The sequence below is a fragment of the Neopelma chrysocephalum genome, unplaced genomic scaffold (assembly GCF_003984885.1).
Source record: "Neopelma chrysocephalum unplaced genomic scaffold, ASM398488v2 Primary Assembly neopelma1_44, whole genome shotgun sequence".
Taxonomy (NCBI): Eukaryota; Metazoa; Chordata; class Aves; order Passeriformes; family Pipridae; genus Neopelma; species Neopelma chrysocephalum.
The window spans coordinates 16154729-16173027 of NW_020897703.1; the positions used below are offsets into that span (position 1 = coordinate 16154729).

The 18299-nt window shown below is 39.7% G+C and overlaps 2 protein-coding genes across 8 annotated transcripts in view; both read right to left on the minus strand.

Moving 5' to 3' along the window:
• Positions 1 to 13117, minus strand: part of CSRNP3 (cysteine and serine rich nuclear protein 3) — a 102789-nt gene extending 89672 nt beyond the window's left edge. The window contains exon 1 of the mRNA XM_027678711.1: positions 13017 to 13117. The gene's annotated coding sequence lies outside the window, so the exon portion shown is untranslated. The remainder of the gene's footprint in view (positions 1 to 13016) is intronic.
• Positions 13118 to 14636: 1519 nt separating this feature from the next.
• The window catches only part of SCN2A (sodium voltage-gated channel alpha subunit 2), a 78021-nt gene continuing 74358 nt past the window's right edge, over positions 14637 to 18299 (minus strand). For 4 of the 7 annotated variants that reach the window (XM_027678678.1, XM_027678683.1, XM_027678681.1 and 1 more), the window contains one exon: positions 14637 to 17965. In XM_027678678.1, the coding sequence (XP_027534479.1) occupies positions 16770 to 17965 (1196 nt within the window). In that variant the 3' untranslated portion in view covers positions 14637 to 16769. The remainder of the gene's footprint in view (positions 17966 to 18299) is intronic. The other 3 variants (XM_027678679.1, XM_027678680.1, XM_027678682.1) reach the window with 2 other exon arrangements.

Sequence of the window (18299 nt, forward strand, 5' to 3'; positions counted from 1 at the left end):
GTCAAAAGAACCAGAACCCACTAATGTTTGATTATGAAAATCAGGCCAAGGTTTCCTTAATTGAAGCTGCTGCCACTGCAAGGAAATTACTTATGATTTGTGACTGAAAATAAATGGAAAATTGATGTTTCTTTCTCACAAATGGTAGACAAGTGCCATCATCTACCAGTCTTATATATCTCTTAAGGCACGCAGAACTCCAGTAGTCTGAGGTTTAAACAGTGAGAAGCTATCAAACAGGATGTGTGTGATACAGTTTCCACAAGTGAAAAAAAACAGAACTCCACAGTCAAACAGCAAAGCCATACAACAAGCTGTACTGGCTTTAATGCCCTACTGACTGCATTAATGAAGCCTGAAGGGATGACTGTTCAGATTGGAGAAGGTGGTGGATAATTATGGGCAATGCACAGTGAAAATACATCGCACAGTTTGAAAATCAAAACTGCTTCAGGAAAGAAGAGTAGGATTACTTAGCCACAGCACTCATACATTTTTACTCTTTAATAGATCCAAGAAAACTCTACTGTGTCTGAAGCAGCCAAGGTGTGTTTGTTCCAGTCCAGAACAGTAGAAACCAATCCCTTTTTATAAAGGCACATCATACCAGTCAGAGGATCTGACATTTGAATACATTCCTCCTGTTACATTAGGAGGAATTAACTATTGAGGAGCTGTAAAAACTACACGGAGAGGTTGGGAGGTGTTGTGGAATACACCTGGTCCAGGTAGCTCGGCTTGTCAGCTGCAGATTGAGATGCAGACTGAGTCCCGGGCTGGAGCCCAAGGCCATGAACTGCCAACCTTTGGGACATCAAAGGGCACAAAGACTCCCGATGCCAGCCACACGAATGGACACAGAGACACAGCAAGAGCCAGGTGACATTAGTGAGGTGTATGGATGGACACTGAAAGGGGAGCAGGAGCAAGAGCTGAAGACTCAGGAGGAAGAGAAGCTTGTGCTCACCTGGACTGTGAGGGTGTAAAAGCCCAGGGGTTCCTTTGTTGGAGGTCCCTCCTTGAAGGCAGCAGCTCGAGCTGTTTCTGTGTTAGTGCACCGTGAATAAATTGCTTTATGGAATGAGATATTTGAAACTCTGCCGTGGGAAACCATGAGTGAACCGGTAAGGAAACTGGTCTGACTGTGAGTGGGGAGTCAAGTGGGGACCCGTCGGGTCAGTGGAGCTTTGGTCCCAGCAGTGAATGTCTCTGGTGTTGGGAGTGTGATTGCCAGAGTGGCTTCTGAATGGTCAGACTGGGAAGTTTCCTTAATAGGAGGAGGGAGAAGGGCTACACTGCTTATTGCGCTGCTGAAGGCCAAACAGCATTTCTTCCTTAGTTTTAACATAAACAGTACTGCAGCACTTAAGTTTTTCTTTACTCATTGATAAACAACCAAGTAAAACCAAACCACATTTTCCTTTCCTCTTAAAATATATGTAGAGAGCTTGTGAAATCAAATAAAGTCAAATAAATAAATAAAAACCCAGAACAAAACAAAACCACACCGCAGAAACCTCCATGAAAATAGTGCTAGGTAAGAACAAATTAAAGGGTAAAACTCAAAAACATATTCAAGGCAGACTAATTTTAACTTCTTAGAAATGCAAGTTACATAAATTTCAAGTTTCTCAGACTCCCGCCCACTTACTAAGATCCATTTATATTCCTTTAATCAACTCAAGAGTACAGTCATCTGCCTTCAGTCAAAGCAGAAGTCATTAATGACACAAAAAGAGATAAAAGGTAAGCAAAAAACTTCTGCACAAGAGTATACCTGGATTGCCATTAATTCATCTGTGACCAGCTTATAAAGCAGCTTTCTAGCATGGAAATTATTTCCAATTTTGCTTATTTACATACTGAGTCAGGTAAGCTCTTCCCAAAATCAGGAATTGACTTCTCATAACCAAATAACAGTACAAAAGCCTAAAACAGACTTCAGAAACAAGCTTCTCTTGAACCATAATCTACCCATCATGACTGAAAGGCAAAATTAAGCAAACCTGAAAAAGTTTACTAACCCAGTTTTTATTAGCTGTAAATAAAAATTCCTGGTTTCCAGCTACATCTGCTGTGAGGAACATAGTGGTGGCACAGCACAGTAAGAAAAAAGGTGAGGTATTACCCCCTTTGAAGGGAACACAGACACAGACTGACAGCTAAGTCAGGGAGGAATGCCACTTCTCACTGCTATGACAGGCACCTTTTGAGATTTTACTTAGTCACTACAGCTGAGTACCTGAAAGATTAATAAGGGTTATTTTTCCAGTTAGATGAGTTTCTTCTTTTATTTATATTCCTCTTCCTCTACTTAAAGCACCAACTTGATGAAACCTTTAAGCTTAATAAAACGTACAAAACCATGAATGCGTGAAGCCAAATATTCTGAGCCTAAGCAGCTATACCACAGTTAGTTACAAACATCTAATTCAAACAGGAAAGGTGGGAAAACATTAAGAACAGGGATAATACCTAAATACATTTCCTCCAAATATTTGATGCTTACCCCAAGGTGGTACTGTGGGCATCTCTAATTTTTTCAAGAATAAAATTAAAAATCAAATAGATTTAGATAAATTTTGCCCTGCATGCTATCATCCTGATTCCAACCATATGCACAGTGTCCTAATCCTCTTAATTTGGTTTTTCCCTATAACTTTCTGCTCTCTCCATCCAACCCAGCTTCATGCATGACTCTACAGCTACCCTGTCGCCAGCCTCACCTATTGGTCACGTTCACTTAAAAGTAGCCTTTTACTCAGGCACAGTTAATACTGGCAGACTGCCACAGTCAGTCCACATAAATTACCAGAGAGGTCACAAGACTACGCTAATATCTAAAAGTCACCCTTCTTCTGTATTAGATTTTGGATTTTGTGCCATATGCCACATATGTGTCCATATGCCAACTAGTGATCAAAGAGAGGCACCAAATAGTGAATCAGGTCCTCAAGTACACTATACAAATATAAAACATTTTTTTCATAACCTAATTTCTGGTTTAAATAAAACAAAACAACATTGCTTTCTACCAATACAAGTACTACATTTTTAAATACTCTTGTATAAAATCTAATTCCAGAAATCACTGAAGGAGTTCCTCCTTTACCCCATGCACAGCTTTAAGAAAGGCTCTTGCTACTGATAGTACTTACTGTTTTTCCCCAGTGCTGCTAATGTACAGCTCACCAAAAGAGACAGGGAAAGAGAGCATCCAAGGAAGTCATGTCCAGTGCATAAGGACATGTGACTAACCAGTACTCACCAGCCTTTCAATACAACTACTTCCTTGGGGTCATTCTTGCACCTGTTCCACAGAATATTTATGGCTTTTTCTAGAATGTATTTTTTAAAATAACATAATTGGTTCTTTAAGGTAAAATATGCCATTGTACTTGCAACAAACATAAGAAGTTAGGCATCACATAGGCCCTGGGTAAAGATCTTTAATCATAAGAGATGATCGTTACAGCATTAAGTTAAGCTATTGAAGAGTAAACAAATAGAAAGCTTGTAAGCAACATATCTGTTAAAAAAAAAGGAGGGGAAAAAAAAGAAATTATATCAAAGATCAGCTGCCTTTTGTCTTGTTGCTCCTTGTAACAAGAAAGGTCTTTATTTACCTTTTTGCTCCATCATAGCTAAGTGGAATTCAAAATGTATGTAGTTTTACTGCTAAGTTGAAATGTACTCATTCCCCAAGTGACATGAACTTCAGCTGCACCAAAGCAAGCAGTATTCTGCAAAAAATAGACCTGTGTCTTCATATACAGATTTGTAAAAGTGTTCTAGAAGAGAATACTCACTTGGGAGGGAACAGGAATCTAGTCCCTATTTCCAAATCAATCTTGTGAACAACTGTTATGCCTCATTTCATCCAGTATCAACAAAAAAAAACAACAAACAAACAAAAAAAAAGGCAGACCCGTGCTTAGCACTATCTTCCCAAAATTATTTCATAGCTTGTCAATTATGGTACATTTCTGAGAGATGAAGATATCAATTAGAACACTTTCAGGCTGAGATAAAACAGTAAGCAAGTCTCCCACTTCCTTAGGAACTTCTCTCAACTACACTAAACAGGTACATGTCTATCATTGGTAGAAGAGTTCACCCAGAGAAAAGGGATCAGTGCTTTGGATTTCAAGTGCACACAGTTGTCAATACTCTAAAGCTCAGAAATTCAGACATCCTACCGTGCTGCTATGCCCATTTCAGCAAGGTGGAAATCCCAGTAAAATGCAGGATGACTGAATTTCTCTTTGCATGTTTTGCAGAGACACAAGCTCTACTGGCTTTACTGAAAAAACACAGTAGGCATTACTTCAAAAGTTGCAGCTGCAGAGAGCCATCAAATGGATTTCCTGAGTTGCAAATGCCTTTTTAATCACCTTCACTGCAGCAGCAGGCCTGCAAGAAACTGCTTAGCAGAATCATGAACTTCAAAGGAGCCATACCAACAAAGCTTCAGGGCTGGTAATGAAAAGCGGGACAGTAGAGAGAAACTACCATTTTAAACGACTTTCTCAAGACATGTCAAACAAGGTAAGACAAAAAATTTGTCATTAGGCAGAGAGATCTCTTTTCAGACATATCAGCTTCTGAAGAGAGGTCCTGGAAGAATCCCAAAGTTGTCATTAAAAACAAAAGCCAGCACTTCTTACACATAAATTGTTAAGCCTTAGGTTAGGAACAACCTTTAAGACAGTGACAGTCTGCTTTACTTTGCATCATCATGAATAGGTAATAATTTTTGGTGAAGTTAACAAGCAGTTGAAGCTTGAGAATGGGCTTTTGTTCAGTGTTCAGAGACACAAAATCAAAGTCATATGCTATGAGAAGTCATTCAAGCTCTCCTGTATTTTGAACTTGTTACATGTGTTCATATTCAGTATATCTGTAAGGGAGATTCAGTATGTCCTACTGTATCTCTTATGGATCTTGTCTGAAAATCTGACCAGTCCGGTAGTTGTGTCCCGTGATGAGAGATGCAGTGCTTAAATTTAACTGGAGGGACACTGGGATGGAAGGAATATGCCTTTGTCTGATGGTCAGATGGTTTCTATCTGACAGGTAAGTGGTAAGATCAAACAAAGATGGCACTCTTATAGAGCTACAACAATAGGGAAAATACTGAAGGTTGGCCATCAGACAATCCCAGCAATATTTCTGCTACATACTGAATATGTATGGTGCACAGCACCACTCAAAAAACTTGTCTTTGTAACCAAGCTAACTTCTCTTATCTATTTGCACAACTATCAGCACTTCCCTTAGGGTAACAGGGAATAGTTCTAAAAAAAGGCCTCACTTGTGAACAGATTAAGTATAAAAGGGTAACATGTAAATGCTTTTACCATTCATTAAGTGCTATGGATTAAAATTTAATAGAAGTTCAATACAAACTGGAAGATACAGGAAAGCCATTACAAGTATTTGCATTTATCAACTGAACAACTCTTTTTGCTATTTTAACTTATTGATGTGCAGTTCCCACCAAATACTTTCGTATGCAACACAAAATATATCCATTTTGCAACAATTTAAACTTCTAATGAATGCTGATCACTCTATACAGATTAAAAGATGAGTTCCCTAATCAGTTATTACTAAAACTAGACTAAATACAGATTTTAAACTGTTTAAAAATATTTTTAAAAACCTAATGCTGAGACACAAGCAATTCAAGATATTCTAATAAACATGGTATTTCATTCTAGGGACATAGTCTGGCAAGAGAACAGAAAACCAGGCAAATTTAGCTAGATTCATGGGGATTGCCTCCTCTTTTACTGACATTTACAAACTTGATCTTCAACAACCCTGAAGGAAAACAGTAGTTTTGCAAAGAATTAAGTTCATTTTACAGATAATGTATCACTGTGATACATTTGGTCACACCCAGGATCAGCAGCAGTATGAGTGGTGTTTGATCAGTAATATACCAGATACTGACAAGAAACCATAACAGCGATCAATTTAGGGACTATTCTAAGTCTTTAAATTATCTTCATTAAGCACAAAACATGTCAGTAATTTTTTTTAGATGAGAATTTTTATCAGACTGCTCCTAAAAAAAAGACTGAAATAATTACTTTTAATCATTAGCTATTCGTAAATTTAATCCACACTGCATTCTGAAAACTAAAGCAGGAATCTTCTTTAAAATCCCTATTCATAAGGCAGGCAAAGAACTTCTCAGAAAGAACATCAGTTCTGTGCAATCACGCACTGACACCTAGTGAATACTTGCAGTCAAGAAGTCCTGTTGCTTATCTCCTCATGTTATCTCCATGCAGGACAAGCGTTACCAATATATTCATCCTGACAAGATGCTTCACATATAGAATAGCTTCTCTTCTTGTAATTAGAGAGACATTAGGATGTGCGTATTTCTTGTACATGAGCATGAGAAGACACAAACAGTATCTGACCTGCTCAAAAATGTGTATGTCCCTGTAAATGAGTCACTACTTTATTCTGTTTTTCATCCATAATGGCAGCCTAGTGACCAGTGCACAGGGTGTCAGTGAGAATAAGCAGACAAGTTCTTTGAGATGAGATGTATTTTGCAAACCCCCAGCTCCACTCAGGGAGTCAGCTGGCTCCATACACAGTACAATTGTTTTCTTTCCATTATGCAGCAGGTGGTGCTGGAGATGATCTGAAAAGCCCTTAAATGTGAACAGCACATGCAGAGAAACAGCGGAGACTGCAACCAGAGGATTTATAGCCGAGAACAATCTGGGGTCAGTGATTATGTCATCACATTGTCACTCCTCCTAATGCGTCTCAAGGAAGATGCAGAAGCTGGCTGTGTGACCCATTCATCCAGCTTCATGCACAATCACCAGCCTCACATCCTCTCCACAAACAACAGAAAATAACTGACATTGCAACTCAGCTCTTCTTATTCTTTAATTGCATGTAAGGGATCCCTTCCCCTAAACTTTGCATGTTTCTCAAGCATAAAACCCAAGTTAGCAACTATCTGTTCTCTTGAATTCTCAGGGAGCACTGGACAAATTATTCACTGAAAAACTGCACTGCCTGGTATTACAAGCAAAGCCAGAAAAACAAATGCCAAAATAAGCCTTCAAGCTGTTACAAATGGGTTGAGGTTGTGTTGGGAGGCAGGGCAGAAGATAATGCAATACTCTGCCAGATGCTATCAGTCACCATAAATCTTTTCAGACCCATATTCCAAAGTCCAGTTTTCATAGCTTGATTTTCTTAAATTCCCAAACACATGGATGTCCCAGAACCACATACAGCATTCCGAATTATATACTACTATAGCCTATAAGCTTTATTATTTTTAAATTTTAGCACTAAATTGACTTTGGCGGAAGTCAATTGGAAGAAAAAGTTAAAATTAGTCATTTCAGAACTTTCAATCTTCACTTGAAAAAACTGACATGTATCCAGAGTATTCACGCCTTGGGTCTAGCTCAATTTCCCTCTCATGTGTAACTCTCTCAGGTTATTTTGTCACAGCTATGACATACGCAGGTGATAGCATTAGTGAAAAGTCTTTTACAAATGGGTATTTGGATGAAGTTATTACCTAAATACTATGTTGCTCTACCCCTATACAATATTTGTCCAGCAGAACTGCTTGTCTTTGGATGAGTAGCTTCAGTTGCAGAGATCAAAGTGGTGTTTTATCCTTTTCTTGATTCCATCATAATCCTACATTTCAGTGGTGATGGTGGCAGGGCAAGACAGAGGTCTCCCAGCCCAAATCACATGAAGACCAGTAGGTCACTGGCCCTCACTTTCCAAATTTATTTTCAATGCATCTCTAAATTGCCCTTCCCATATCATAAGGATAGATTTCTTAGATGTACTTTTCAGAGGCTTTTACAACATAAAATTATCTAGTTTACCCATGCTGTTTGTTTTAGCAACTGCATCATTCCCATTATCTTTTATACCAGTTACAAAACAAAACAACCCAAACTTAACTGTTGGGGCATGGAGGGAACTTGACAATCTGAATAACTGGTTTCTTATTTTGGAACAAGTGCTCAAAAGCAAAAATAATAACAAAGAACACCTACCTAACTCAGAAAAAATGACCCATGCCCTAAGTATAGTTACAGGATAAGCCTTCATAGAGTAACTATTTGGTTCAGGATACATCCCAAACCAGCCACGTAGTCATCTGAGACGGTGAGGGATAGACACAGAAAAACATACAGGACTATTGGCACTATTAATAAATTCTAATTCGTGATTCAGGAGCAGTAATTTGAGATCTTTTAGTTAAAATGTATAAGTCCATTTAAAAAGTAAATATTTTATAAATGCATCTTAGAAACAAGTCCAAGCCAAACTAAACATTAGCAGAACCCAATGCAAATCCTGAGCAACTTTAATTGTCATTACTTTTTATATGCATATGCAATGTTCACAAATACATCAACATACAAATTTCTACCTAGTGGTCTCCTGTTTGTCAAGACTGCACTTGGAAGAGGACATGTTTTTCTATGCTATCACAACAGTATGCCTTGACAGTTTTTCCACCGTCTCTTATACTATGTTAAAAATTAGAGCAGGTAACTGTATTCTTGTCAAATAGGAATTCCTATTTAGGTGTAAGCTTATGGGCAAAACACAGATGATTAAGGGGAGGGAAATGAAGGGGGACAGTAGAGTATCTGATCAGCTTTCATGGAACAAAATTTCATCTGTAATAAAGAAAATTTATACCCCCTCAAATCCTGCTTTGCAGCTCAAAAATCCTTGTTGCCATGGGAACTGCAAAAGAAGCCAGTCATGACATAGCAAGGCTGTAACAGAAACAAGTCCTCTGTGAAATGACCAGTAGTCCAGGGTGTTTTATAAAAGACACTTGAGTATTTTCAACCTGACAACAAAATGCTTCTTCAAATCTTACTTCCAAACCCTCCTTCCACAAATATTTTGCAAATTTTCACTAAAACCTGATCATATGTATATATTATTTATACAAAATAAGGCTAAGTAAATTTGTGTTTAAGATCTACTACATCCAGTGCAAAAATACCAGCTTGCATATATGTCTTTTCCAGATATACTTGGTACAAAGTGTATGTATTGATGTACATTACTGTGCTATGTGTAGATGGACTGAGCAAACAGATCTTTCTGAAAAAGACAGAAGAGACAAAAAAAAGACTAATGCACCTGGTGAGAAGCACGTACACAAACAAAAAAATAAGATTGCATAGGACAAACCGTATAAAGCAAGACTCCTAATGCAATTGTTTAAAACAATATTTCAAGGTTATACATGCAATTTGCCCTTCGTATCTGTGCTCTCACCAGGTAACAAAAATTAGTGCTTGATTACTGAAACAGAGTAAGCCTTTTGAGAAGGCTGTTGGCACTTCAAAGCTAAGTGAAAAATCAGTGTCAAACTCAGTCACGCAATTCCCACTTGAACACAAACAGTTCCCAGAGGTGTGAATTAAAAAATCCCAACAGGCTGATCAAAGGATCCGTGTAATAACATGGAATGTATACGATCAAACATACCCTTTTCAGCACCCCATTATACTCTTATCGAGGCACTAGATTTATTTTCCTGTCAAATATGTGTATGATACAAAATGTCTCAAGAACACTGCATGGTAAGTACTGCACTGAAATGATGTGACCCCCAGGTCACATATGCCAATTCATAACACAACAATGAAGTTGGGAAAAAACCCTGGAGAAAACAGTTCTGCAGAACAGTATCTGCAAAAATTGCTTTTATATGTCAAAGCAGTCTCAATATATATGTTTAAAATACCTTTTCATTTTAACATTATAACTACTTAATTATCAGATTATGGCAAACTAGTTTAAAAAGAATCCTTGGAAACTAGGTACAAGTCTTATCTGCAGACTGGTTCACAGTTCCAGATTGCTCTTCAGAACTATTAATTAGGAAATACATTCTTTTTTATCTGTTCTTAAATAAATACTTTTTTATCTGTTCTAACAACACTTGCTTATCAGACAGCACACTATACAGAATGTATTATCACTGAAACCAATTAGTTTGGATTAGCTTCATTTCATCCCCCTCCCTGGAGTGCAGATAAGGGCGGCTGCCTCCAATCTGGCCATGCCCACTCTCCTTTTTGACCTGGCCCATGCACCCTGGCACAGAACCGCTCAGGTCTTGCAAAAGAAATCATCAAATAACTGAGGATATTCAGAGTGATGCAAGGCCCTGCTAATGGAGAAGGTACTCACCTAGGAATTAGGAAATGCAACAGGTTTTGGGGTTTTTTTACCAATCAGAGCCGCATAGTAAACAGGATGATGGGGAGGGGGGCAGCAATACCTGCATCTTTGTTATGGCTTGCAAAAGTATTTAAATTGGGCTCGAGAAGTCAAGCAATTTACAACAAAGTGAAACAGTTAAGTGTGAAATACTTTTCAAGGTAAATTGTTATATTCAAAATAGCATGGCATTATTAATTTGAAAAGTTTTTAGAATTAGCAAAAATATAAGTTTCTTTAAACAGGTTATGGGGCAAGAAAGTAACTAATATAGCACAACAATGTATATTACAAATAATAAAAAACATAGGAAAATATTTAATCTTCTTGATCATTTTATATGTACATATCAGTCCTTCACTTAACATTACATCTATTTGATGAATCCATTTTTCAGTGACACGGATGCTCTGCATTTCTCAGATTCATATACACATTAGGCAGATGTCTTTGCTGCCAGAGACATCCAAACCTTATCCTCTGGCTCATTGTTACTCTAAATTAGCGTGCTGGTTTTGGTTGGGAGGGAATTAATTTTCTTCCTAGTAGCTAGTGTTGTGGTGCTGCGTTTCTGATTTGTGCTGAAAATGGTGCTGGTACTTCAGGGATGTTTCTGTTACTGCTGAGCAGGGCTCACACGGAGTCAAGGCCTTTTCTGCTCCTCACACAGCCCCACCAGCAAGGAGGCTTGGAGCGCACAAGGAGTTGGGAGGGGACACAGCTGAGACAGCTGATCCCAACTGACCACAGGGATATCCCACACCATATGGTGTCATGCTCAGCATATAAAGCTGGGGGAAGGAGGACATGTTTGGAGTGACTGCATTTGTCTACCCAAGTCATCGTTCCCTGTGGTGGAGCCCTGCTGTCCCGGGGATGACTGAAAACCTCCCACACCATGGGAAGTGGTGGATAAATGCCTCGTTTGGCTTTGTTCATGCGCACCACTTTTGCTTTACCTATTGAACCATCTTCAACTCACAAGTTTTCTCACTTTTACCCTTCTGATTCTCTTCCCCCATCCCGCTGGAGGGAACTGAGCGAGCAGCTGTGCAGCATTTAGTTGGCAGCTGGGGTTAAACCACAACAGTCAGTCAACATCAGCCACCTGTAGAAGATTCCCCTGTAGAAAGTAAACCAAACCACAGTTCAGCTCCATTCACCCCCTCTCCACTCTGAACAAAAAGACTAAGGTCGCACATCCGTGCTGTAACACCTGTCTGTGGTAAAGCCAAGCTGTGCTATCGGTGTGAAAAGTACCAAACTAGGCTGTGTGCTGCTCTGTAGCCTCTCTTCAAGGCCATTTGTTTCCAAAGTACAACAATTTACAATAGTGAAGATGTGTTGCACAACCTCTTGCCATTGGTTATTGCTCATTCTCTCCACAGCCATTGCTATGCAATCACAAAGGCAGGAAATAATTTTAAACTGTTATTAGAAAAACCTTACAGAATCCAAAATCTAGAAAGTACGGCACAAGACCTATCACAAAGGTAAAATCACAGCAAGGTAACACTGCATGCTGCAATCACTTCTCAGACTATTACACAAGTAAGAAAGTTCTATTCATTTCATGATAAAAACTAAATAGATCTTGAAAGCTCCAAGAACATTTTAAAATAAAGGATGCTTAGTCACAAACTATCTCTCCAAGTTCTCTGGTTTTGCTGCTCTTAATTGAATTCTCTAAAATAAATTATGATGAGGTTTTTAGTGCCCTGCATTCAACTAGTAAGGGATGTTGCTGGGCTAGCATGAACTATCATACATACAATGAAACACACAAACAACATATTAAAACAATAACCATGGATAAGAACAGGTATACAGAAAGGGCAGACCTTCCCTTATTTTTTAAATTTTTAAAAGCTGTATTTTAGAGATTACTTTGGCCTGCTTTCCTCTGACAAGACTAAATAGCACAGAAGTCGTTCTGGAGTCACCCTATGGTATGCCACTCCAGTATTTTTGCCCTTGGGTCTTTATTTACTTTGCCACTTCTCAGGGTAAAAACATTAAAATTTACAAGCCTCTTTGCTATGTAAAAAAATCCATTCTCCAGTTTGCACACTGACAAAACAAAGGTGACAAACGTGGATGTGAAATCTTCTGTGGCGGACTTTTGTTAACAAATCTTCCCCCAGTATAATGCAACCTCATTCAGAACACTACAATATATGGTGGATATAATTCACCGGTACGTGTGAAAGAACATGGGAAACTGAGTGTGTTTTTCAGCCTGTAGCAACCAGTCTATTATTTAGCACTACTGGCCTGGGTCAGCCACTGCCCCTGCACAACTGTTTGCCTTTCCGATTTAGGGACAATCACTCTGTCTGTGACTTACAGACTCATGTGCCCGTGGGGTTTGCTCTTCTCCTCACCAGAACCCGCCGCTCCCGGGCTGGCAGCGGGTGCTCCCGGGCTCCACCGCCGCCCCTGCGCTTACCTGAACCGCCGCTATCCCAGCGCATCCCGCCGCCTCCCCGCTTCGCCAGCCGGTCCTTCGCTGGCGACCGCAAGTAACGGGGACACCTGGCCGCAGCCCTCCATCCCCGGCGGGGAGCGCGGTCAAGCGGCGCTTTCCCAGCCCCGGAGCGAGGTGACCCCAGGGAGGGGTGACCCCGAGCGGCTCCCGAGGGCCGCTCCCCCCTCCCCGGGCAGCCGCTCGGCCCCCGCCTCCCGCCCGGAGCTCGCGGTGCCCCCAGGAACCAGCCGCCCCCGGCCGCGTCCCCCCGCGCCCCCCTCACCTGCAGGCGCGGGCGGGTCCCGAGGCCCCCGATGGCCGCCGGGATGGAGCAGGCGCTCCCTACCTGCCCGCCGCCCACCGCTCCATGCGCGCCGCGCCCGCCGCTCGAGCGGAGGGTGGAGCGCTCCCAGCTGGGGGGCGGTGCTAGGCCAAGGCCATGGGGCGGCTCTGTGCCGGGACCGGGGGGCGGTGTTGGGCCGTGGGGCGGCGCTGGTCAGCGGCCAGAGGTCGGCGTTGTGCCGGGGCCGGGGGGCGGTTCCGTGCCGGGGCCGGCGTGGCCGTCCCGAAGCCGCGGGCGGACCGAGCGGCCGGAGCCGCCTCACGGCTGCGCGCGCTGCCCGGGCGGGGGGAGCGCGGGAGGCGCTGCGGAGACACACCCGGGCAGCGCCGGTGTCCGATGGGACACGAGTGTGCCCAGCACCTCTACATATGTTAGCAAAAAAAAAAAGAAAAAAAAGAAAAAAAGGGGGGGGAGAGCACCCAAAAAACCCACAGCTGTTTGTCACGTTTGAAGCATTTAATTAATTTTTTCCTTTGTACTAGTGTTCTGTTAATCACAAACCCCTGCCGGACGCATACTGATTGCTTTCAGAATGGTCTAAGTCATACGCGTATATTATTTATGTACCTGCATTTTTTTCAAAATTTTTTTGTTGTGTTTTTTTTTTTAATTTTTCAGCAAAACCAACCAAACTGAGAAAATTTGTCCTTAAATTACAGAATTTCAGATTCTCTCCTCTCTCTCTATCTTACACCCTATCCTGACAACTGTTACTTCACAGTCTGAGGTAAAAATTCTATTGCAATACTGCAGCCTAAGAGCTCGCTACACTAATGCAGCAATGGTCATTTGTAGAGTAAACAATCTCCACAGACCGTCAGTAGTAGAAGACTTTGGAGGGAAGAGATGAAGGGCACCCACCATCCCACTGCTCCATTTGCTGGGATCCACAGCCAAAGCTTGGACTTCCACATAACACAGATCGTTGGGTATATCTGGGTTTCCTGATACTCTATGAAGTATCTAATGTGCACATCTGCATACCTATGACGATTATTAGAGTTTGTGCTTTTAATTTGTTTAGTCACGACATGACTTTAAATTTACAACAGAGAAAAGTTCTTTTTTGAAATAGCACTCAAATATGACTGCTACCTAAAAATTTGACTCTCATGTCTTAACACAAAATAATAAATTACACTTTTAAAATTATGAGGTAAACAGTTTTTTCTTTATAGCACAAAGATAATTCTTCACGTCAAATGTAAAGTATCGTTGAAACGATACTGCTTTTCAGCCTTGATAGCTAGAGTTAACATCTGTTTTTCTAGTTGTCTCAGAATAAATTATATGAAAAGGGGATTTAAGCATCATGAGCACATAAACATTATCCTACTAGGATCCTAAACCGTATTAATAACCTGAAAAGTGCAAATCATATTAAACATCTTTCTGAAAGCATACAGCTTAGATTATTTTTAATTTTTGCAAATCTATTATTATAATGAATTCTAATCATTACTCATTATTTCTAACACTTTATATATTCACATTTTATTTTCATAGCACCTCTTGATAGCCAATAGTTTGTAGTGAAAAAAAAACCAAAGAACCATTAAATACAATAAAAAATGAAGTCTTTATTCTTTTGGCTCAACTGTAATGTGGTTTACTGTTCTTTATGGTAATAGCATTTTCCTGCATGCAGTTCACCGACACACAAGTCAATATTTTTGTAAAAGGAGGAGTCAACATCGAATTTTTGCTTGTGTAAGAAACACAAAATGTCCTGATGTGATCAATTATACAAGTTTGCTATTTAATTCCTGTGGAAAAAAAAGCATTGTGGATCCCATATTATATTTAGAACAGTTCTAGTGCAGCATGAATCAACAAGAATAAGAATAGTCTATGTAAACAAACACTGGTAAAGATTTCATGAATAAAAAGACTACCTTGAAACTTCTGATGCAGGCAGTGCTAGAATTTTAAACAAATCTTCCCCACCACATTTCAATTACAAGTTATATCTATTTGGAAGCAAGTGCATTTTGGACTCAGTTTGAAACTTATTTCACATTAAAATGTGTGCAAAAATACAGTACTAATAAAAAAGCAGAAACCTAAAGCTACCCCATTCTTTCATTTGTTTCTTATTTTGTGAAGTTCTTGAATTAAAAAGTGCTATGGATAGAAAGTAACAAAAGTGACAGTAACATCAACCTGAAGATAATTCTCATTTCTTATTTTATGTACAAAACGCTGAAAAATAAAATAAAATGGTATTTTTTACAATATTTATATTTTCTTAGAAAATTCTATCCATGTATTTTTCAACAGATTAAGCAGTTTGCAACATATCCTGTACAGTCTGACTATACACCGTACAGTAGTCACTTAAAATTTTATAATGCAAAGCAAGAAGCTCTTAAATAGCTGCAAACTATTGCTTGATGTTGTGAAAGAATGATGACCGATTGACCAATTTATTTCACTTAACCACTGAGATATGGCTTCCCATATTAGACTCTTAACAGTGGAAGGAGTAGAATTACAGCAGCAAAGGCAAGATAAACATGCATCAGTGATAGCTTCCAAACTATCTATAATGGTACAGAATATTTCATATTAGCTGTTGAGAGCTTGCAAATTACACTTACTGTGGTACATATTTGATGCAATAAATATTGTGCACGTCATTATTTGTTTGCTCAAACATGCACCACGGGATAAAATAACTATTTACATAGACGATACTTTTTTAATCAACACATATAATGTTAACCTTGCTGAGAGCAGAAGATGGCTAAATGATACTGCAGGGTGAAGCAGAACAACTTTATAATTCCTAAGTTTTGCAAGTTTTTGGTAAACACAATTTCCCAAGGTCAGGTAGGCGGTTTTTCACACAAGAATACTTAAAAGTGGACTCATGTCCCTTGGAAAAATTTTTACGCAGAGTTTGTTCGACCACAGTTAATGACTTATGAAAAAATAAAACATCTGTTCTATTATTGTAGACTCTATGGGACTTTACAGGCACATTAAGATTTGTCTGGATGAGATACTAGATGGATACTGTTATTAAGCACCTCAAAATATAGAGCCACCCTGAAATATGGAAGTAGTCAGACTGCTGCTTTGTGCGACGTCATGTTTTTCCATGCATGAACTACAAGTGCAGCATGCCTTCATGCAAATCACTTCAGTCTGTACATTATAGAGAATCCGAGAGTAGAACACCTGGTCCTCATACCCCCTTCCCCAACATAAAACCCATTTACAAAAATAGTCACATATAATAGTAAACAACCTGTGAATTAAAAAATGATAAGTTCACCAACACTGATTTTTGTAAAAATATGGCAAATGTGACTGTTGAAATGCTAACAGTGGATACAATTTTTGTACTGTGTGTTTCATGTCAAACACAGAGATTCATAGGTTTGCACCCTTTTTTTTTAACTGGTCCCTACCATCCGATTGGCCATTTTATCATCTCTTCAGCACTGTCAGCTGGTACTAAAAACAACAACCTCCTGTCAAGATGTTACCCTGTTTTACAGAGTTGCAGTTTGATGACGAGGGGTCACTGTCTTGTTATAGGCACTGACCTTATATATATATATAATTATATATATATCTATATATGTAAAAACTGACAGTTTGGCATGTACCTCCTACGGGAGTCCTGTTGACACAAATACATACTTTTTCAGGCTGTAAACAGTTTATCCCAAACATCATTCTGTGTTACTTTTTACTTTCCTTGCTGTCTTTACCTTTATCTTCTTTTTCTGATTTGTCTTTTTCATATTTATCCTTGTCTGGCTTTGTTACACTGTCATAAGAAGGTGGGGAGGTTGTGGATGGGGTCATGTCTGTTTTTTCTGGAGTAGAGTTCTCATTTAGTTTATCCATAATCATATCTTCTTTCATGGGCAGATCATCCTCCTCTTTACCTTTATCCTGACTAAATATACATGACACTTTTTTGAATTTTTGCCTTAAAAGATGACGTCTGTAAGCACGCTGAATGATGACAGCAGACACCTCCTCCTGCTTTCGTTTCAACGTGGTTGTAATTGGTTCGTAGGAGACTTTAGAAGGATTGGCTGCCATAAACCGATCTTCCATCTGTATTCTGAGGGCATCCATCTCCCCACTTTCCCCCAAAACACGCTTTGTGAAAGCAAACAGGATGTCGAGGCAGTGAATTCTGTCACCACTCACCATGGGCAGATCCATTGCAATGAGCTGGACTTTGTTCGGTTTTGCGATGAGAAGAGGTGGATCTAATGAAGCTGCAAAATCTGATAGTTTACTGAACTCTATGAATTGTGTTGCATCAGGATCAAATTTCTCCCAAACCTCATAGAACATCTCAAAGTCATCCTCGCTCAAGGGTTCAGCGCTTTCCTCAGTAGCAACACTGAAGTTCTCCAAAATCACAGCAATGTACATGTTCACCACTACCAGAAAGGAGATGATAATGTAGCTGACAAAGAAGAAAATCCCAACAGAAGGGTTGCCACAGTCACCTTTCACAGAGCTCCCCGGATGATCTTTATGGGGATCACAGTCGGGCTCCCCACTGTTCAGAATTGGGGCGAGCAAACCGTCCCAGCCAGCAGACGTGGTGATCTGAAACAGGCAGATCATGCTGTTGCCAAACGTTTCAAAGTTGAACATGTCATCGATCCCAACTTCCCTCTTAACATAGGCAAAGTTGGACATGCCAAATATCGCATAGATGAACATGACCAGGAAGAGCAGCAGACCAATGTTGAACAGAGCAGGAAGAGACATCATCAAAGCAAAAAGCAGAGTGCGGATTCCCTTGGCGCCTTTAATGAGGCGCAGGATTCGACCGATTCTGGCAAGTCGGATGACTCTGAATAGTGTGGGGGACACAAAGTACTTCTCAATCATCTCAGCTAAGAACATACCTAGAGAAAAACAAGTTAAATCAGTAAAGATTATTATATTTAAAAACAACTGCTAAAGATTTATTCTACAAATATTGTAGAACTTTAGAAGAATAGGATATTTAAACAGATTTTTAGAAATTAGCCATTCAGTTGTTTTTACGAAGCCTTTATAGTTTGGTATGCTTTGGAAACTCATAAATCGCAATAGAAATTCTGAAGCAATTTGCAAGATAATGGAAAACTGCATCAATGATGTTTCTGAGTATTAATTGCACGAGAATGTATGTGAACAGATAAACAAATACACAACATCAATCTTTTTTTAAGGCAAACTGATAACTAGTGTATGTAT